The 22,743-nt window shown below is 34.4% G+C and overlaps 1 protein-coding gene across 6 annotated transcripts in view; it reads right to left on the reverse strand.

The window, feature by feature from the left end:
* Positions 1–2,860: 2,860 nt before the first annotated feature.
* The window catches only part of SPOPL (speckle type BTB/POZ protein like), a 66,538-nt gene continuing 46,655 nt past the window's right edge, over positions 2,861–22,743 (reverse strand). For 2 of the 6 annotated variants that reach the window (XM_030916609.1, XM_030916610.1), the window contains exons 6-12: positions 21,537–21,633; positions 16,874–17,051; positions 16,737–16,792; positions 15,144–15,266; positions 11,411–11,553; positions 11,268–11,321; positions 6,624–7,137 (exon numbers count right to left, since the gene is read on the reverse strand). In XM_030916609.1, coding sequence (XP_030772469.1) covers positions 6,993–7,137; positions 11,268–11,321; positions 11,411–11,553; positions 15,144–15,266; positions 16,737–16,792; positions 16,874–17,051; positions 21,537–21,633 — 796 coding nt within the window. In that variant the 3' untranslated portion in view covers positions 6,624–6,992. Of the gene's footprint in view, positions 7,138–11,267; positions 11,322–11,410; positions 11,554–15,143; positions 15,267–16,736; positions 16,793–16,873; positions 17,052–21,536; positions 21,634–22,743 lie in introns of all 6 variants that reach the window. The other 4 variants (XM_030916611.1, XM_030916612.1, XM_010381594.2 and 1 more) reach the window with 3 other exon arrangements.

Raw genomic sequence — 22,743 nt, forward strand, 5'->3', positions numbered from 1 at the left:
CTTTATGTAGTATTCATTTTTTTCTCCTATCTTCCAGTAAAATTTTGTGGGATATTTTCTTCCTTGTAGAGTCTGTAAGTCTCAAGAAAATTCCTAGACTTTTTCCATTTTATTTTCTGCCACTGTGTTGAGATTTTATTTCCCATCGATGGTTTCTGTCAGTACATATATCTTGTGGATTATCTCTGGATTTTCCTAGCCATTTTACCAAGTTGAAATTCTAGCCATTTTACCAAGCCTAAGAAAAATTTAGTAAAAAGAAAATTTAGTATTTTTACCTAGCCATTTTACCAAGCATGAAATTCTAAATTTGAGTCTCCTAGGAAGACAACTGTATAAAATTTCCAAATATAGGCCTACTTTCTCCTATACTTGGAGGATCCATTTCCTCACTCAGATTCTACTTCTTTCTTCAAAGATTCCTTTCATTTCTTCTTTGAAAAATCTTTTACATTTTAACTTCCTATTTGGCCACTCAGCAGAACGTGACACTGTTAGACATTTCTTTTCCTGAAACATTCTCCTCTCCAACTTCCTGGAGGGAAACTTTCCTGATTTAATCTTATTATGCATCCTCTTTAGGATAATGATAAAATTTTATGTTTCTGCCCTAAGCTGCCTTCTTTTCAGCCCATATAAGCAGATTATCATTTGTGTATTGATGATTACTTCCTTTATAACTGAGATCACTTTTATGATTCACATATCCAACCCGAATGCACCATAGGAACCCTAAGTTCAACAGCCTCCAAATGATATTTTTTTTTCCCAAAAATATTCCCATTCTTGTGATTACTCTATCAGTGAACAGAACTACCCTCCACCCAGTTAGCCAAATGCAAAACCTGGAACCTGGAAGCCACTCAACTCCTCTTTCTCCCTTCTACCATATGAAATTTATTTTCAAGTTTCAATGTTTCCTCTCAACTCTCCCCCTAATGGAAAAAGCCCCCTCCAAACTAAGTAAAGATTGACAGATTGTTGATCAGCATGAAATACCCCCATTTGAAATACTTCTGTCCTCCCAGGTTAAGTCAGGTTCCTTTAATAAGGTCTGTAATAAACTGTAACCCCGCCTTACTGGTTTGTGTTAGTCCTTTCTTCCCTTTACACAGTAGGATATAGTCATGTTCATTTTCATTTCTATAAATGTTCTATATGAACCTTAGCCTCTAAGACTTCAAATAATGGGCTGGATGACACCCTCACTAAACTGCTTAGTTTCCACTGAATCTCAGTTTAGACGTCACTTTCTCAGAAAAGTCATCTGGGACTCCCACCCTCACCCCAGTCTAGGGGCTCCTCTTGTATTCCTATCACAATTATCCCCTACTATTATATGACTGCACTTTCTTCAAGAAAATAAACTTTATGAACACACAGACCATTTCTACTTTATCACTGTGAACAGCTCTACACAGTGCCAGGCACTCCATTTAATTAACTGGTAACATAAATTAAACTGCATCGTCTTTTTCTTCATCTCTCTATTCTTGTCCTTATAATCTGGAACATTTCTCAACCTTGTCTTCTACTGATTCAAATGTCTGCTTTATCATTTCAGGTGTGATCAAATTTAATGCATCTAACTTTAGTACCTTTTTTCAATTGCATGTCATTCTCATTTTTCATCTTTGCCTGTTACAATGACTATCACAATTATTTTACGACTTTAAAAAACAGTCTAAAAACCTCTGCTTATGGCAATGTATCTATTTTAGAGCAGAATAGCAGAGTTCTCGGTGCACTTTTTTTTTTTTTTTTTTTTTTTTTTTTTTGCTGTAATTATTATTTACCAATCCCACCTTTTTTTCTTTTCTTGTTATCGATTAAGGCTTGGTTTGAATCTGAGCAAATGGGTAGGATACCATTGAAATTGTTCAGGTGTTATGTCACAGGCTGGCGAAAGACTACACCTGCACCCTTTACAAAAGGAACAAGGGGGTGGGGGAAGAGCCAGGGAGAGATGGAAAGGAAGCACAAGAGGACAACAGGAATGACAAACCTTCTGCTTGTCACTGTACACTGCAGAGGCATGCAGACCTCTCTGGTATTCCCCAACACCCCCCCAAAAGCAAAAACATATTATGTGAAAGATTTCTACCAATGTGTCTTCTATTTAAAAACAGTGATCAAAGCAAATGCCATTCTTCGTCTTTTCTTAGGAACAAATGATTCTGAGGTGGTAGACGGAGACATCACATCCCAATGTTCTCAAACTATTAAGGGGACTGGCTGCGGCAGAGTAGGAAGCAAAAGGTTACACAAAGTTCATTAGTAACATTTATAATATTATTAACCACTTATCCTACTTTACTATGCTTGCATATATGATGTTCTAAATTTTTCAACCCGCTTTTATTCTATTAGAGAAAATTCAGTGCATGTATGTGTGGCTGAGGTACATGGAAGGTTTTTCACTGTGCCTTTCTACTACCACATTGGTCATAATTTTAAAGCACGAATTGTGTTACTGTTATTAAACTGATTCAGGAATATCCTGCCCCAATTTGCTTTTTGATAGCATCACATGATTAAACTGTCTGGGATAACTGAAATTAATACGGGATAGGAATGACAGGGAAAAGGTGATCTCTAAGTGTTACATTAATCGTACGTAACATTAGAATAAGTCATCCAGTATTGATGGTTCATACATATTAAAATAAATGCATATTAATATTTCACAGTTAAGAATGTCTTCAATTGGTTCCAAAAAATAAGAGCTTACTTATATAGAAAAGGCAATTACTATGCATATCAAATACATATCAAATACATGGCTCTTTCACAAAGCATCATACCAATCTAAAAAAGAGTATGCATTTTTCAAATAAACACAAGATAAGCCAATTAATTCTGAATAAGTAGTAACAACTTTATTTTAACTTATGTTGAAATGCAAAAAATATTTTCAGCAACAAGATACAAGTATTATGTATCTTATCATTAACAACAGCTAATTAAAAACGAGCCTGAAAAGTTCAATATAAGTTTTTATACACTTGAATCTTGAAAATCAATTTCCCCAAGAACTAATCTTTAAATAATTTTTGCGGAATTTCATTTTCAAAAATGAGACTCACGTAAGTTACATCTTCATTTTTTAAAACTGAATGCAAAATTTACTGGGTTACAGTATACAATGATAAACTCTGACAACAGAAAGATTTAAATATAATAATTTCTTTTCAAACATAAAGTTTACATACTGCAAACAGAAGACACTGTGTGATTTCATTCCTAGTAAGGAGTTAGTCTTGCATATGGTAGGCACTCAATATTTGTTCAACTGGACCTAAAATTTACATCATTCCATGAACACTTAAATAAAGTAGAGCTCATTAACTTGTATAAAAAAGGTTTGTAAAATATACTTATGTGTGCGGAAAGTGCTGTCTTTATAATCTGAGAACACTAAAACAAACCCACTCACCCACCCACCTTCTTTTGTAAGAATACATTGAATATTTTTATTTTATCCATCAAAGAGCATGCATGTCCAAGTCAGAATAATTCACCTCTTCAAGTATGCTTGGCTCTAAGCCAAGTATATTTAAGTATGTTGAGTTGGATTTTCACAATCCCTGTTCTATTTTAGTAACACTGAATCATATCTATGACCCACATTTTATAAGGAATTCTGATTAAGATTTTAAACTTATGCACAAAATTTAAACGGGTAAATTATTAATTCTAATTTTGGTCATCTAAGCTCTTATTTAGATCCAGTTTTAAAAAAACCAATAATGTTCATGACAACTTTTTGAGATCTTTGTTAATATTTTAAAACAATTTTATTATAACTCATGTCCTAAAAAGGCACTGTTTTCACATTTCATCATGCAGTAAATTGATCACATTTTTGAAAATTATCATTTGCTCTGTTAATCAATTGTCCTCCAAAGTAAAGCACATTTAAATGAAATATTTCTGCTAACCTGAACTTTCAACATTTAACTGATTTCTATTTCCAGAAATTCACTCTTTTTAACATACCACACACAAGCCCCAAGCAAATAAAGGTATTTACACACACACAGACACACGCATATACACACATACACACACACACACGATCACATATTTCATGCAAGGTTCTCCAATTACCATTTCAAGACAATGACACATGACTATTCAAGGAGGTAACATTGGCAAGCCATATTATGGCACCTTCATTATTTGTGCTCCAAATATCAACACACATTAAAATTAAAAAATGAAAAGGCACAAATATAGTATTTCTAAGTGTTGGTCTAAACAACAGTTACTCAATGATTATTTTTATAGTATGTAACATTTTAAACCATTCACTACTTTCTCAGAAAAAGCCCTGCTTAAGGTGACAAAGGGAAACAGGAACAGGCTAATAGTTCAAAAGGCTGGACAGAATATCTATGCCCACTTTGAAAGTAATGTATGTAGTTTAAAATGAGGGGGAGGAGGCTATTAGAGCACTCATGTCAGAATACATTGTGTTTTTATCATTGCCTCAAGAACCCACAATACCAAAAATATACATAATAAATAAAAAAATAAATCAACTACCATATGATTCTGTTAGTATAATGGTAGGCATTATATTATCTGAAAAGTGGACATTTCTACAAACATGGATATTCTTACAGCACAGTGTTTGACATTTTTGGTACAAAATGTGCTACCAAACTAAAAAAAAAATCTTTATAATAAAATCCTTAAGATTTGCAATAAACTCTTGAGTAAGTAGAAGAAGCTGAAATGTTCATTATATGGTATTTTTACTGAAGTCACTGTGGTTAGAAATATAGATTCTAGCGGTGAATTAATTCACAATGTGCCGGTGTGGTATGCACTGGATATAAATGGATACATCAGTACTTTTCTGATACATGACAACATAATTCTATAGCCTGAGGGAATTTTTGTTTTCTTATAAGACCCTCGCAAAATCTTAAATTGGAAATGTATACATATGTATGTGTGTACGTGTATTTTTAAAATTGTAATATTGCAAACTTAAGAGGCTCAATCTTATGACGGATTTAAGGAAATGAATTTCTACCTCCCATAATACCTTTACACAGGATGAAGGGTGAAGTCCATCACCAGGTAAGAATCTTTCTTCTATCCCAAGAGATTCTTCCAATTTCAAATTTAAGTTACCATGACAAAGAATGAAACTACATAGAAAGTAATGAAGACAGGTGAAAATACGATCTTTTTAAACTCCAGGTTGTTGTGGATGACAAAAGGTTATTTGAGTTTTTTCAATGTAAATATGAATCCAGATGAATCTGGATACATTAAAATTGCTTCAGTTAACACCTAACAAAGAGATAGCAAAAATAAGGTCTATTTGAAAACACCTCAAGCTTCATTTTTTCTTTTGTCCTGAATTCAAACATTAAAGAAACAAATTATACAGATTTTTATCTGAAGAATAGTTATGTTTGCAAACATAGGTATATGCATTTTTTTCCAGTGACACACTTTTTCCCTTGTGGTCAAACATAAATCTTGCCCTTAAGAAGCACATTGTCACCACCACAGTAAGTCAGATATGGTGCCCCGACACTGACTACTTCTGCTTCTCCAGGACAATGCACCAGAACAAACCTCCCTTAAGAACACAACTATCAAACACTGAACGTGTATATGCATTTAAAGCTAAAATTCATTTATAATAAAGAACTGGCCCATGAAAAGCAGTTTATAAATAGTTTATCCTGTTCACATTATGCAGAATTTCAGTATCATCCACAATGTTAGTACAGTAACTGAAACACAATGAAGAAAAACGGGGAGTCGGGGGAGGTTCCTAGCGTGACCTGACATGGTCTAAGGGTTTTCTCCTTTTGTATGCATCTCCCACAGGCAAGTATCAGTTCACTATGTGAAGGAGAGTTGACTATCCAGGATTCATTTATTGTTCGGGTGTCTTTTCCAAAGTGTGAGAAAATAGGAGTCAATTCAATAATGTCTGTAATCCAAACCAATTTAACTACAATCAAGGATACCTTTCTTATCTATTATCACAAACATCCCAGTTGTCTCCGTCTAAAAATTTCTTTCAAAAGTTAAGACACAATTAATTATACCTTATTAATTCCCTCAAAAGCAAAAAAATATATGTACCATTCAGCATACAAAAGTTACACAGTAAAAGTGCATATATATCTTTCTTAATTGGCCCTCATTAAATTTACATTTGGTCATCTTACTTTTAACATGTACAGAATTCTTCATATAAATGTAGGTCAGTATAAATTAAAAAAAAATTACTTCCACACAATACATGCTTTCTTCATGAAATCTTAACCTCAATCAGTTCTTAATCATTGTAAACTTAGAATAAACCCACAGTTTGTTGGACAGTTAACATACAAGACAAACATCACAAATGTCACTAAAAATCTGGGCCAACTCATTGCATATTTGCCCCCTGAAATGAAAAATAAATTAGAACTGAAGCAGTGTATTGCCATAACTTACCTTGAAGGTAAGAGGGTTCTCCCATATTTATAGAACTTAGACTGGAGACATTACTGGTTATCTCCAATACAAGTGCTTTTAAAGAGAACTTAGTTTTAAACTTTGAGATAGCATAGGACAAACCCTATAAAATTCATTTTTCTTTTTGAAAAATAATGGAAGATCCTTTTGAAACTTAATATCTTCAGTTATCAATATTACTGCATTATGGAGCTAGTGCAATCCTGCATAGCCTTGGTCAAAATGACAAGGCACAATAAAAAAAAATTAAAGTATTATATGAACAAGAGAAGTCATTGAAGATAATTTAAGGCCTTGAAGTGAATTAATCAGTCTAATTTAAAGCTGAAGAATAAACCATAAATTATCCACCTGAAATGCAAGCAATATGCTTTTTCAGCTTCTGTTCTGTGGACAAAATAACAGAAACAACTCTTGCTTATGGTTTGTGTATTAGAATCCTTCTGGACCTGGAGGAGTAAAAGTCAGTTGCATTTTTCAACTGTTCATGGAAGATTTCAGGACTGTTTTAGCCGTTTTCGTGGAATGCCAAACTGTGGACACTGTGCAGACGCTAGTGCTCGAAAGGCTTCTGCTACTAAATGAGGGTGAGACTGAATCATGGACTTCCACCCCGATGTTTCCATTATGTCGGTTGCTTGGCTGAAAAATAGAATTAAAAAGATGTTTACTAAAGAATACTTTTCAAAATGTACTGTTGCACTGTCAATTTTTTAAAAACTTGCAAATTTCAAAATATTTGGCCACTTTTTACCTAGGTATTCGAATCATTTGCTTTTATTAAAATACCATCTTTATCTTACTGGTATTTTCTGTGGCAACTGAAACTATTAAATTTTTCTGGAAGTTCTACTCCCTTAAAGTATGCGACATGGGTCTTCACAGTTCAACTCTCATTGTTACCATTTCTGTACCAACTCTTTCAAGAGCCCCTTTCTCTTCTTTTATATGCCTCTTTTTTTTTTTTGAGACGGAGTCTCGCTCTGTCGCCCAGGCTGGAGTGCAGTGGCCGGATCTCAGCTCACTGCAAGCTCTGCCTCCCGGGTTTATGCCATTCTCCTGCCTCAGCCTCCCGAGTAGCTGGGACTACAGGTGCCCGCCACCTCACCCGACTAGTTTTTGTATTTTTTAGTAGAGACGGGGTTTCACCATGTTATCCAGGATTTATATGCCTCTTATAAGGCAGATTTTCACTTGAGTTACAAATATTGAACTCTACTCTTCTCCCTTAACATGCATTATTCATTCTATCTCATCCACTATTCACAATTTTAACTATGAAATTCAATGATGTTAACTACTGATTTGCTAAATCCTAGGGCTCCACACAAAGTTCATTCCCAACCACTTGGTTTTCTCACTTGGATGTGCCTCAAGACCCATAAATTCAGGATTGTCAGATGAGAGCTCATCATCCCTCTCCCCAACCCCAAATTCTTCCTCCTACCTTTCCAGTCAGCTAAAGCTTCCACCATCATCCAGTGATGCAAGCTAGAAATCTGGGAGTCATCATAGACTCTCCTCTCCAATCATCAAAACTTTATTTTAAGGTCTGAAAGGCTTCAGAGATGTCCTGAATCCCAGTTTAAGGCCCACATCATCTCACGTTTGGATTATGACAACAGACTCCTAAGTGGTCTTCTAGTCTCCTGCTCCTCTCAAACCGAGCTTCCATAATGTTACCTTGGTAACACAAATATGACTATAGGAGGCCCTCTTCATTGTTCCCCACTGCCCATATCCAAGTTCTTTAGAAAGAGAAATACAGCATTATATTATGTTTGGTTTCTTACTCTACACACACTTCCAACTCCCTCTTCCATGATCTGGCATTTTATACTCTGGTATTGAACTACTTTTGTACCCTATGTACACTATGCTCTCACCAAACAATAACAGTAAATAAATGCTCCAGCAACAAATCTAGTTACCCTTCCTTGCCTCATTTCTCTCCTTTATGCCATCTACCATCCAAGTAATATCTAAATATTAGATTCTCCCTTCAAAATATTTCTTACTTTCTTTCCTCTCTAGCCCCACTGTCACCAATCAAATCTAATTTCCACCGCTCATCTCTTGCCTGAACTACTCCAATAACTTTCCAACTAGCCTTCCTGTATTCAACCTTGTTTCTCAACTACTATCGCCACTGTAACCTCCCCACAATTTGTTCTCCACCCTGCATGCAGAGATTGTTAAAAACGCAAAACTAATCATGTCCCACTCTGGGTGAAAACCCTTTACTGGTCACCTACTACTCTGAATATCTAAAAATTCTAATGTTATTTTACATGGCCTTTCAGGAACTGACCTCTGCCTACTTTCTCCTGCTTCTTATTACCTACCTCCCCGCCGCAACACACACACACACACACATATATACACACACGTACACAGAGTATACTGCTCTTTCTCATTGTTAAAACTTTGCACATCTCATGCCCTTTTTCTGGGGTGTACTTTTCTTCCTCTCTTCCCTCTTGTTTACCATGGTAACCTCTACAATATTTCTGGTATTTAGTTTCATAACAATTTTTTGAGAAGGCTTTCTCTGATTCCTAGGTTAGGTTAAGTCTCTGCTATATGCTCCTATGGGTATGCTACATATTCCCTATCATCACACTTCATTGCAATTACCTGTTTAATTAATCTGCTGCTAGACCAAACTCCATGAAGGCAGGGAAAATTTATATCATGCTCACCACTGTATTCTCTATACTGTGCACCATAACTTGGGAATTTACTGGATAATAAAAGATAAGTATCTGTCAAATGAATGATCAACTACTACTTTACGCTTCTATACTTTGGTTCATGCTGTCCCTTCTGTCTGCAATGCTTGCTACTTCCTTCTTAGTTCTGCTAACTCCTATTTGTCTTCTAACACTCAGCAATCTCCAGGAAGCCATTTCTAAATTTCCAGGGTTAGTCAAGTGCTTGTACATATTCTTCTATTGTATTACTTACCATATTATAATGAAATTATATATTTATATATCTATCTATATTAGATAACTTTCTCAAGACCAAGAATTTCTCTTGAAATTATTTTTATATGCATTGTACTTGAAACATAGAAGATGCTAATGTTTGCTGAACTAAATAGTAGCTGATATCAACAAAACAATTTTTTAAGTTGGCAAACATCAAATTATTAGGTTGGTGCAAAAGTAATTGTGGGTTTTGCCATTAAAAGTAATGCCAAAATCTGCAATTACTTTTGCATCAGCCTAATATCAGTGTGTCATTGTGTTCAAAATTTCAATTAGTTGTTTAGAATCACATAGATACGTATTATACCTTTTTCATTTGTTAATCAATATCTATTGATGAATATGAATACAGCTTCTCCAAGGGGGTACAAAACAAGCTATTTTTTGACACTGAAAAAGTTATAAAACGTAAAGTATTTCCTTAAGAGTAAAACTAGAGCTTGAAAATGGCTAAGTGCAAAGGAGCCTAAACTGACATTTGATGCTAATATATTTTAAACGCAAAACAATTTTTCTCTAGGATCAAATACCATGATGATATCATACTAGCATACACTGATCAACATATTATACAAGACAACCAATAATTTTAAAGTTGTTATTACTTTTTACTTTCAGAAAACAGAATCTACAAACTAATAGGATGAACTCAGTTAAACAACTTCACATATATCAAAACAGATTAAAGCAATGGAAAATAATTAAGTCAATAAACTAATTCATTTCATTCTCTAAAATATTTGGCTGGGTGCGGTGACTCACGCCTGTAATCCCAGCACTTTGGGAGGCCAAGACGGGCAGATCATGAGGTCAGGAGATCGAGACCATCCTGGCTAACATGGTGAAACTCTGCCTCTATTAAAAATACAAAAAATTAGCTGGGCGTGGTGGTGGGCTCCTGTAGTCCCAGCTACTCGGGAGGCTGAGGCAGGACAATGGCGTGAATCCAGGAGGCAGAGCTTGCAGCGAGCCAAGATTGTGCCACTGCACTCCAGCCTGGGCGACAGTGCGAGACTCTGTCTCAAAAAAAAAAAAAAAAAAATTTTTCCCAGTTTCTTATATCAACTTTTGATAATTTGAGGAAGTGAAATTTAAGGATTTATAGGCAAAACTAATCAAAATCAGACGCAAACACTTCAACCTATTGACTCCCCATTTTGATTTCAAATAATTACGAAGAATATTAAAGTAATGAAAAATAAGAGAAGGGAAAAAAGTAACAGTATGTTCATGTTCACAAGATCCAGTCTTAGAAGATATAGCAACTATCCAACCCCTTATAGGTTCACTAGGGAAAAGGGAATATCAAATTGCTACCATTTTTGGAATATTAGGAAGCTAGTCTAATATAGCATATTACTCAAGGTTCCTGACTAACCTAAGAAGCAGTGAGTCAGCCTTCAAAAAGGCTTTCTCAGCAAATCTGGAGGGTAACATTCCTCATAAGAGTAAATGAATTATTTCCCACACTTTTTGGAATGTTTTTTGAAGAGGCACGGACTGGATCTCTAGCAATACCTGGACTCTGCTATATACCACATGGCATTATGCACTTAAGATATTACAGCATCTATCCGAGGTTGCATTAGAAGCTGACCTACAAGGGAGCATAGCCTCAGGAATCCACTAAGTAGTCTTTGTTTGTTTGTTTTGAATAACTGGCAGTTTGCTTCATATAATATCTGGATTCATACTTATTGTAGATGAACAAAAGGCTATGCAAACACTTAATTTCACTTATGCAGAGCAACTTTAAGTCAGAAACTGATGTCATCTTACTTGCTGTTCCAGTTTTTCCCATCTTTACACCCAAGTTGTCGAAGTACACTGCACCTGCATTGAAGATTTAAACATACTTAAAAAAAAGTCCGGTGAAAAAATATTGAAGGTGTCATGCCCACTGAAATACAAGCATAGCTTACCTATTAATAAAGTCTATGGCTTGTGCTTTCAACTGTTCTGCACTGTGCAAATCTGCAAGGACAAGGGTATCCGCAACATTCTCTACTGAGAGGTTACTACACAAAGCTTCTTCACACATGACCTTCAGTCGTTCCAGTGCATACTATCCAAAATGAAAACATAACCATTAAACATTTACTCCAACTAAGTTCCTGAATACATGACACATTTGTAACTTGGAAAATAAAGGTAAAGTAGATTATTCTTCACAATTATTTTAAAATTCTTTAAGTTACTGTTTTAACCTAATATGAAGAAAATATAATGAATGCACTTAGAAAAAAGACTAATTTTCTTTAGGAAACTGCAATTTGCATAAGTGTATTTTTTAAAGTAGGATTTATTCTAAAAAACTACCTTATTACTCAGTATTCTTAATAAATATACTTCTCTACTACTTCAAACACTAATGTGTACCACCAAGTATACTGCATGTTGCCACCACTCAGTAATGAAGAATGAATTCATTATAATGTCAAATAAATCATATTTACAACCACTAAACACTCTTCCAGTTATTAATGTATGTTATGTAACATGTTGAGCAGCTTTACTATGGTATAACTGACACACAATAAAGTACACATAAGGTTCACACTCTGGTAAGTTTATAGAGCCATAAAACCATCATTAACTCTGTAGTAAATATACCAATCGTCCCCCAAAGTTTCCCCCTACCTCTTTGTAATCCTTCCCTCTCGCTCCACCCTAGGTAATACCTCTGATATGATTTCTATCACTATAGATAACTTTGCATTTTCTGGAGTTTTCTATAAATGAAATCATATATTACATATTTGTTTTTGTCTGACTCCATTCAGTATAATTATTTTGAGAATCATGAACGTTATTGCCTATCAATAGCTCAATCCTTTTTATTCCATCATACATAGATATACAACAATACGTTTTACACATTCAACTGCTGATGAATATTTGGGTTGTTACCAGTTTTTGGCAGTTACAAATGAAGCTGTTAGTCATATACAAGTGCCTGTATGGGCATATGCTTTCTTTCCTCTTAGGTAAAAACCTAAAATTGGATTCATTAGATCACAGTGTAAGTTTATGTTTAACTTTCTGAGAAACTGTCAAACACTTTTCCAAAGTGGTTGTACCATTTTACATTTCCATCAGCAGCATATCAGAGCCTTACTTTTTCCATGTCTTTAACATATGAGAATCCTATTCTTCCACATCCTTGACAACACTTAGTATGGTCTTTGTACTTTTAGCCATTATAATAATATGTAGGAATATCTCACGATGGTCTGAATTTACATTTCCCTAACGACCTAATGATGTTGAGTATCATTTATTTTTGAGACAGGGTCTTGCTCTGTTGCCCAGGCTGGAGTGCAGTGGCACAATTAGGGCTCATTACAGCCTCGACCTCCTGGGCTAAAGGAATTCTCCCATCTCAGCCTTCTGAGTAGCTGAGATTACAGGCACATGCCACCACACCAGGCTAATTAAAAAAAAAAAAAAAAATTGTAGAGATAGGGACTTACTATGTTGCATAGGTTGGTTTCAAACCCCTGGGCTCAAGTGATCCTCCAGCTTAGGCCTCCTAAAGTGTTGGGATTACAGGTGTGAGCCACCATGCTTGACTAGAATATCTTTTAAAGTATTTCAGACATTATTTCAGAAAATGTCTGCTCAAATGTTTTGTCTACTTTTAGAAATAACATTGTTTTCTTATAACTGAGTTTTGAGAATTCTTTATATAGCCTGAATACAAAAGTCAAATATATTCTGAATAAAAGTTGTTCATTAGATATCTGCTGTGCAAAATACTTCCTCCCAGTTTGTAGCTAATCTTTTTATTCTGTCTTTTGAAGAAAAGCAGTTGAAATTTTATTGAAGTCTATTTTATCATTTTTTTCTTTTACAGATTTTTTGGTGCCACAGCTAAGAAATCTCTGCCTAACCTAACATCACAAGGACTTTCTCCTATGTTTTCTTTTAGAAGTTTTAGATTTTTAGGTTTATGATGCATTTTGCATTACTTTCTTTTTTTTTTTTTTTTTTTTGAGATGGAATCTAGCTTTTTTTTGCCCAGGCTGGAGTGCAGTGGCATGATCTTGGCTCACTGAAACCTCTGTCTCCTGGGTTCAAGCGATTCTCCTGCCTCAGCCTCCCAAGAAACTGGGATTACAGGCACACACCACCACGCCCAACTAATTTTTGTATTTTTAGTAGAGACAAGGTTTCATTCACCATGTCGGCCAGGCTGATCTTGAACTCCTGACCTCTAGTGATCCGTTCACTTTGGCCTTCCAAAATGTTGGGATTACAGGCTTCAGCCACTGTGCCCGGCCCACACTGTCTTAATTTCTAAGGCTTTATAGTAAGTCATGATATCAAGTAGTGTTAATCCTCTACTTTATTCTTTTTTCCCCCAAAGTTATTACACATAAAATCTTAAATCAGCTTGTCAACTTCTGGAAAAGAAAAAAGAAAAAAGACTGCTAGAATCTTGAGAGGAATATGGTGACTCTACTATCAATTTTAAAGACAACTGACATTTTAATAATACTGAGACTTTCAGTCCATGGACAAGATTTATGTACTTATTTAAGTCTTCCTGAGTTTCTTTTAGCATATTTTGTAATTCTCTTTTTCAACTTTTATTTTAAAATCAGGGAGATACATGTGCAGATTTGTTACAAAGGTGTATTGTGTAATGCCATGGACATAAAGATGGGAACAACAGACACTGAGGACTCTTTGAGGGGGTAGAGAGGGAGGGGGGCAAGGAATGAAAACTTACCTATTATTGGGTACTATGATCATTACCTGGGTGATGGGGTCAATCACACCCTAAACCTCAGCATCACACAGTATACCTTTGTAATTTTCAATGTGCAGGTTTTAAACCTCTTTTTTCAAATGTATATCTATGTATTTAGTACTGACGATGCTGCTATTGTAAATGGTGTTTTTAAGTTTTTATTGAGACAGTCACAGATTCATGTGCAGTTGTCAGAAAAAATAGATTCCATATACACTTGGTCCAGTTTCCCCAATAGTAACATTTTTCAAATGATGTGTATATATACACACATATCATCCATCGACACATACACATGCATAAGTACATATATACATACATACATGCATATGTGAACTTGTACACTGAATGTGCTTTTATAATTGAGAACCATTGGCTTATACATTTTTCTGATGTTTTCTGCAGTTTCTCTGCCTTCAAAAAAATCACCATTACAAAAAAATATTACAAAATTGTTAATATTGTTTTTGCTCTTTCCATGCTGTCATAATAAAAAACCATCTCTACATGGAAAGAATCAAATTACATAATATCCAGTATTTTTTCCTTTTTTTAAAAAAGGTCATGCACTACATCTCAAGACTAAAAATATCTGAAAATTACATATGCCACTGTGTGTGTTCTTTTAAATGGAAGTCCATATACACTTAAAACGACTGAGTTTACAGGTTACTCTCCCATGAAAAAAAAAAACTTCTTTCTGGTTCAAGATGCTTTTCACATCGTGACTTAAAAAAAAAAAATTCATTTCCAGATTACCCCACTATATGGTATTTCATAAAGCTCTCAAGAGCCATCTACAAGTAATACAAGTTATTTGGAGTTTTCATTTGATGACAGTTTTCTATATAAATCAAGCTTGAGGGTATATTTTGGTTCCTTAAGACCTAATTACTTACTTTGTCTGCAGCTGCCAACAAGTTGTCAGCCATTTTGTCAAGGTTTGGTGCTCTCCCTGTGTAAATGAATCTCATCATTTCTTTAAAAACTTCAGGGTCTAAATCATTTATTTCCACTCGATTCTGATATTGAAAAACAACACAAAAGAGTTTAAAAAAAATGCACACACAAATGAACCAAAGTGAATCTTTGACAGTAATTTAAAAGCCCTACATCTACACTAAAATAGTGTATAACTCAAATACACATATACAGATATTTCTAAATTCTACTTTAAAATTGAGGTAGGTACATCTTCATTAAGTACTTCGGCAAAGTGAAGTGGACAAGTCCAAGAGGAAAAGCATACACTATCGGAGAGGTGGGAACCATGGCCAGCTGGAGAGACCACATCCGGATATTCAGACCAAGCCAAGCACCACCATGCGGAAAAAGGAGCCCCAAGTTTTCAATTAAAAGCAGTTAAAAAAAAAAAAAAAAAAAACACAAGTAAACAAACGGAAAACTATAAGCCAAATAAAACACATCTGTGTTAAGTTTCTGATCACTGTTCTAAAGGACACTGGCTATTAACCCTTTCTTTGTTGAATCCCTAGGTCCTAATACAACACCTAAGACTCTATAACAAACAGTTCTATTTCCAGAATTAATCAAAAGTAGGGCAAGGTACCAGAGAGGTAACAACAAAGCCCACTACCTCAGAATTCTCTAATTTGCAAAAATGGCATGTATTATCAAATACTGGCACTTCCTTGCTTACCTGAAAAACAGTCAAGTCCAAAGAGGACTAGTGCTTTTTTACTGCATGTTTTTGTATTTAGTTTTTTTGCTGAGATCAATAAGGCTAAATATCTAACTAAATGAGAGCAAATTTTTCTGACCCCTTGATGTCAACAGTATATGATATCATTGATGTCTCCCAACTTGAAAGTGATCATAGCATCTCCCCAAACCAAAATCTGGAAAAAGAAAGCAGTTATTTTATTGCAGCATCTAGTTCTGCAGAAAGAATAAAATTGAGCCAATGAATAAACTCTGGAGTTGTCCAGCTGGAGCCCTACGGTCCACAAGTTATGCAAACAGCAAAGAATTAACCTCTGATCTCTAACGTAACTACATTTCACGATGACAAGTGAAAGAGAAATATCTCGGGGAGTCAAGTAGGTAACATCCTGATTTTACAGTTGGTATACAATAATACTGATGTCATCTATGTTATTTTTGTTGCTAGAAAACAGATTCCAAAAATCAATCCATAAAGTCTACAAAGGGAGAATATATACCTTGAACAGAGACTTCTCAAATAGCTATGGACCAGAAGAGTCCTTTGGATAACTATCCTTTTGGATAACAACTATCCAATTTACCTACCAGACGGGCATAAAAAATAGCTGTTCCCTGGAATATTCACTGCACATCCACATTGAGCTACATCTATTGTTCTATTATAGAACACATTTTTTCTTATTTATAAAAATTTTCCCTGCTTATCACAGTATGACAATTAGAACATTGCACTACTACTTTTAAAACATACAGCCAACTACTTTACCTTTGTATAAATTAAATATTAGCCTTTAAGCCATGTTTACCTTTTTGCTTTCTTCCATTTCATGTTCAAACATGGCGTTAAAAACTGGGGATCGAGCTGTAACAAGATTATGCATCATTATTTTATGCATAAATGTATTTTTTAAATGTACTATATTACCCCGTAAGTAGAAAGTACCTGCAAGCACAGATTTATGAGCTTTAAATTCTTGTCCTCTCACGAAAAAACTGCAGTCTGTAAATTTTGTGTTTTCCCAGAGATTACCTAAATCTTCTGCTAGACGACACTCAGGCACCTTCAAAGTATTTGTATTAGTATGTCCTGATATGTTTACTGAATCTTGGACCACACTCACCTAATAAAAAAGGAACAGCAAGAAAAACACTTTCACAAAGTAATATCAATAATTAAAGTCTATACTTCAATTTTTTTATGTTTAAGATTATTTGGATAATTCAATGTACTCCTAATCAAAATTTATAATATCTAGAAACTGAAATTAAAAACACAATTTAAAGGAGAGAAATGAAAAAATTAGAAATAATATAGATCTTTTTCAATTTATTTTATGTAAATAAATGGCTTATCAATTGGTCAGAATGCTTGATTATTAAAGTAATTACAAAAATACTTCGCAATAGAAAAGCCACAATATGATATAAACTCAAACAAGAGTACCTCTTTGTGAGGTGGAGAAATAAATTTTTTTATTTTCTTACACTTCAAACCTATCTACATTTAAATTTTACTATATGTACATAAACATAGTATTTTGCTTAGAAGTCAAAATGACTTTTTACAGTATAAAAAAGGTGATAAAATTACAGTCTATGATATGCAAGTTGAGAAGTGTTTAAAGTGTTATTCCTAATGTTTCACTTCTAGTAAAACTAATTTAAATACATATTAAACTGATTTAAATGTTAAGGTACAAAAACTTCCACAAAAGCAACTGTAATTATTAAAGTTCATGAAAATCTTTTATGGAAGATCAACAGCAAGAGCAATATAATTTAGTTCAATTTGCAGACCCTTATTTACTTAATAATCAATAAAAGTAGGTAATGATTACAGTATTATTTTTATGGAGATTCCAATATAATATAGATTAAGTTATTTCCCATAAAAGATGACTACATACTGAATAATATCCTAAAACACTACTAAGTCTTGCACACAAATTTTTAAAAAATTTTATTTATTTATTTTTTATTTTTGAGACAAAGTCTGGCTCTGTCGCTCAGGCTGGAGTGCAGTGGTGTGATCTCGGCTCACTGCAACCTCTACCTCCTGGGTTCAAGTGATTCTCCTGCCTCAGATCTCCCAAGTAGCTGGGATTACAGGTGTGCACCACCATACCAGGCTAATTTTTGTAGTTTTTAGTAGAGAAGGGGTTTCACCATGTTGGTCAGGCTGGTCTTCAACCCCTGACCTTAAGTGATCCACCTGCCTTGACCTCCCAAAGAGTTGGGATTACAGGCATGAGCCACTGCACCTGGCTGCACACCATTTTTTTAAAAAACGAATTCTACTATGCTATTAACAATTTCACATTACATTTAACACATGTAAAAAATACATTTAAAGAAAACACTACCTTAACTACTAAGTAAATGTTTCAAAGTAAATGACTTTAAAACAAACAAACAAAAAGTGCTACATTGTTCATCTATTGCTGTTTTCAACTGCTAAGTTTTGGGATCATTTGTTACGCAGCAATAGATAGCTGTATTAATTTAACAATATTTCATCAGGCTTTTATTAAGTAAAATATAAATAAGGACACACATATATACAATAAACTATGCAGAAAACAGAATCAGAAATAAATAAATTTGCTAAACTACCAACATGCTAACAAACACAAAGTCTAATAATGTAAAATGCTTGGAGAAGATTAAGTCTCAGAAGTCCCAATACATCCAAACATACAAACATGTATCTCATGTGAATGAACACACACTTCTAAAGAAAAATCAGAAAATTTTTATTTTTCTGAGGATATTTTTATTAACCACTTTTGCCCTAAATTTACATATTAACCTTTTGAAATCATGTGTCATAGAAATCATCCAATCTATTCACCTTATTTGATAAAGAGATTTCAAACCGTGCTAAAGACAAGGTAAACAAAGTGTTCCAAACCATATTGTGCTGGCTAGTACGAAAGGAAGACTACACCTAAATCTCCAGATTCCTTTCTTTCTTTTTTCTTTTTCAGACAGTCTTGCTCTGTTGCCCAGGCTGGAGTGTAGTGGCGCGATCTAGGCTCCCTGCAAGCTCTGCCTCCCGGGTTCACGCCATTCTCCCGCCTCAGCCTCCCAAGTAGCTGGGACTACAGGCGCCCGCCACCATGCCTGGCTAATCTTTTGTATTTTTAGAGACGGGTTTTTAACCGTGTTAGCCATGATGGTCTCAATCTCCCGACCTCGTGATTCACCCGCCTCAGCCTCCCAAAGTGCTGGGATTACAGGCATGAACTACTGCGCCTGGCCCAGATTCCTTTCTTTATGGCTGTTTGTGCAATATTTTTTTGATATTTTTAAAAATTAGCAACATTAACACAATTATGATCAAAAAGCATTTATTACAACAATCTTGTGAGATGTTTCTCTAAGTATGGGAGCCACAAGATATTGTATAAATAAATAAATCTGCCAATAAAGGTTCTCCTATCTTATCAAGTTTTTAATCAAATTATGTCTAAAATTTTAATAACTGTAAAAGAGAAAAGAAGTTTCACTAATCCTTACCCAACTGCCCTATTCTACTACACTTATAACCTAATGGTATAGACACAAAAAATGTTGGTGTTAATATTCAAGGTTTCGTAAGGGATCAGCTCTTTAGACCCTAATAGCATTTATTTGTTCATATCAAGCACTGCTCTTGAAATTTCTAGAGAGAAACACTGGATCTGTTCAATGTCTTGCATGATATATACAGCAGAGTTATAAAATGTGATGATGTATTTAATTTCAGAAATGATTTCTTGAATTCTATTTACTGTCTCAACGAATTCAAAATAACATATTTAATTAAAAATTTGGCAAAAAATCAGGTAATAAAAGGATTACAAAATAAAGACAATATTATCAGACACAGATATTGATATTATATTTGTATCCTGTATAAGCAAGAACAATTCAGAAGATTTGTATTATTGACATACCTATCTACATAGTATTATCACAGCAACCACAAATTTTAACTAAGATACATAATTAACACTTCATACTCCAAAGAGTATTCAAGAGACTACTTATAGAGCAGAAATTAATGATCTAATTAAAAATCGACACATGCAATGGATTCTGATTTTCTTGATACCTATATTTAAGAAAATGTTAAAAATTTGGTTTTATCTATTACATACTCAAATGTAGGTAATGAATACTCTTACTGAATGGAACCTAGAATAAAAAATTCAGGAAAAAGGCTGAGATTCTTTTCTGAGGTCAAATTTATGCTTCTTTCACACACACACACACACACACACACACACACACACACACACACACACAAAGGCAAATGTGCAATCCTCAAAATTGTTACATGTTGCAAAGCAAAGCCTCAAAGTCATTTGACAGTCCTTTTTCAAATTTGCTTTTGGCTCAACTCAAAGAATACAGTTTAGACTGACAAGGAGCATTTGAGGGATCTAATCTGTGACTATCCTGAAAAATGTGCGTCTCTTCCAATGCAGAGCTAACTGTTGGTTCCAGTTTTTGAAATCTGAATTTTCCAACTAATTCTAAAAGCCAGGAATTTCCAATGCTGCATAGTACTACAATTTTGCCATTATAATCAACTAGCCAAACACCCACCACACTGGCTCCAAAGTGAGAAACTTTTAACAGTCGAATTTCACATGAATATCTTCCAGAATAGTGAGTTTTAGACTTTTTGACTTTCATAGACTGGTGTCATTTTTTTAAAAATCTGGTGACAGAAATAGGGTAGTCAACTTTTCATTTTGCCAAGAAAGGGCTTTTTAGAAAATAAATCCCAACTTCCACCCACTATCATATATAATTATTTTAAAACAGAAAGGCTATCTGATTTGAATGTATTCCACAAAGATCATATGTTGGAAATTTAATACCCAATACAACACTCTTGAGAGGTGAGACCTTTCAGAGGTAATGAGGTCATGAGGACTCTAACCTCATGAATGGATTAATGCGTTTACTGAGACAATGGGTTTATTAAAGCGAGTTTGGCCTGTTCTCACACACATACACCCTTCTACCCTTCATCAACCCCCACTCTTCCCCTCACCTCTTCTCTGTCTTTCTCACCATGTGATGACTTCCACCATGTTATGATGTGAGAGAAAGGACCTCACCAGATGTAGCCTTAATCTTGGACTTCAAAGCCTCCAGAACCATGAGCCAATAAAAATTCTGTTCTTTTAAAATCATCTAATCTCAGGTATTCTGTTAATGGCAACATGAAATGGACTAAGACACTATCTTAGCAAAAGATAAATAGGATGGGAAAAAAGATGTGTCCTTAAAATGAGCTAGTTAAACCTCATGAAATACTTGTATATATATATTTTATCTGTACATATATTTTTCCTGTATATCATGAAATGGCATGGGTCTGTAGACTATCAGAGTATTTAAAATCTGTTGGATTTCAAAAGATAAATTAAACTAACCAGTTTTCTAGTTTTCCTACTTATTTCTCAATTCCTGTTTTCTGCATCACTTTGGGAAGAGGGCAGAACTGCTTACACTACCAATCTCTATCTCTGGCTACTTTAACCACTGTAGGGAACTTGCAAGATTAAGTTATGTTTTGTGCAAAAAAGGGTAGCACCCAACTGCCTTACCTGTCTACAGCACCACTTGCAGGGGAGGGGGAGGAGGCAGTTCTTTAGGAAGGGTAGTGCAATGCTTCCTCCTCTTCTGCAAGCAGTGCTGGAGATTCTGTAGAAGGAAGGGCATCCGTGAGCGGGGTGGAAGAAATAATGGAGGGCATGAAGACTGTTAGTTAAAAGTACCTTTTGCCCACCTATGCTAAATACGGTGCCCAGGGTATAATTATCTATATCAGCAAAAAGATGTATATTTCAGGATCCAAAAATGAATCTGGTCGATGCCAAATTTAAAATATATGTCATGCTGGGTTTTGTTTTTGGGGGTCACTAAGCAGGTGGCATATGGATACCAAGCATACAAAAAAAAAAAAAATCTTAAACTTAATTTCAGCCTTATTTCTGAATTTCTTGGTTGTCTAGGTTCCAGCACAGTGTACTTAGGAGAATATCTGTAAATACGATTTCAATTCTAAAAAAAAAAAAAAAGGTATTTTCTAAAAAGGTTCATTTCTAAAACTATTTTAGCTGGTCATTTTTTTTTTTTTTTGTTAAAATTGGATCAAATAGCCTTTAAGATCCTTTCTGTTCTAAATTAACATTTTAAAAATTTACATGTTGAAATTTAGGATAACTGCTAAAATTCTGGAAGACTCTACAGTAAGTATGCTAAAAATTTTATATAGCATAACCTATATTTATTTAGAATACTACTTAGAATATCTGCCGATTAGCAACAAATACTGTTTTCTTCCCAATTACTTAATAAGACTTGTGCTATGTGCTTTGTCAACCAAATAATTGTATTCATAATAAACTCATCATACAGTTAACGGGTCTAAGTAAAAAAATAAGATGCAATTATATAGTCCCTGGCGGCATATTTCAATTATTCTTCTGACATAATGTCATACAATTAGTTTGTAATCTTGTCAAGAAATCTTACACACTTACTGTAAAAAGATTACAGCTAACTTAAAGAAGTTATTATACTCCTAACACACTCATCTGTCCATGATAATCTGTTGAAATATATCTACTGCTGAATACTTGATAAAAATCTTTTCAACTATCTTTCTTATGAAAATTATCAACTGCCTTAAACATTTTGATAAAACTGTTACTGATGTATATTCTCTATAAACTGTACTGGTTAAAAATATAATCCTTGAATTCAGTCCAAAGGTGAATCTCAAAAATTCATATAGATAAAACTACCTAA

Source organism: Rhinopithecus roxellana, chromosome 14 (genome assembly GCF_007565055.1).
Source record: "Rhinopithecus roxellana isolate Shanxi Qingling chromosome 14, ASM756505v1, whole genome shotgun sequence".
Lineage (NCBI taxonomy): Eukaryota > Metazoa > Chordata > Mammalia > Primates > Cercopithecidae > Rhinopithecus > Rhinopithecus roxellana.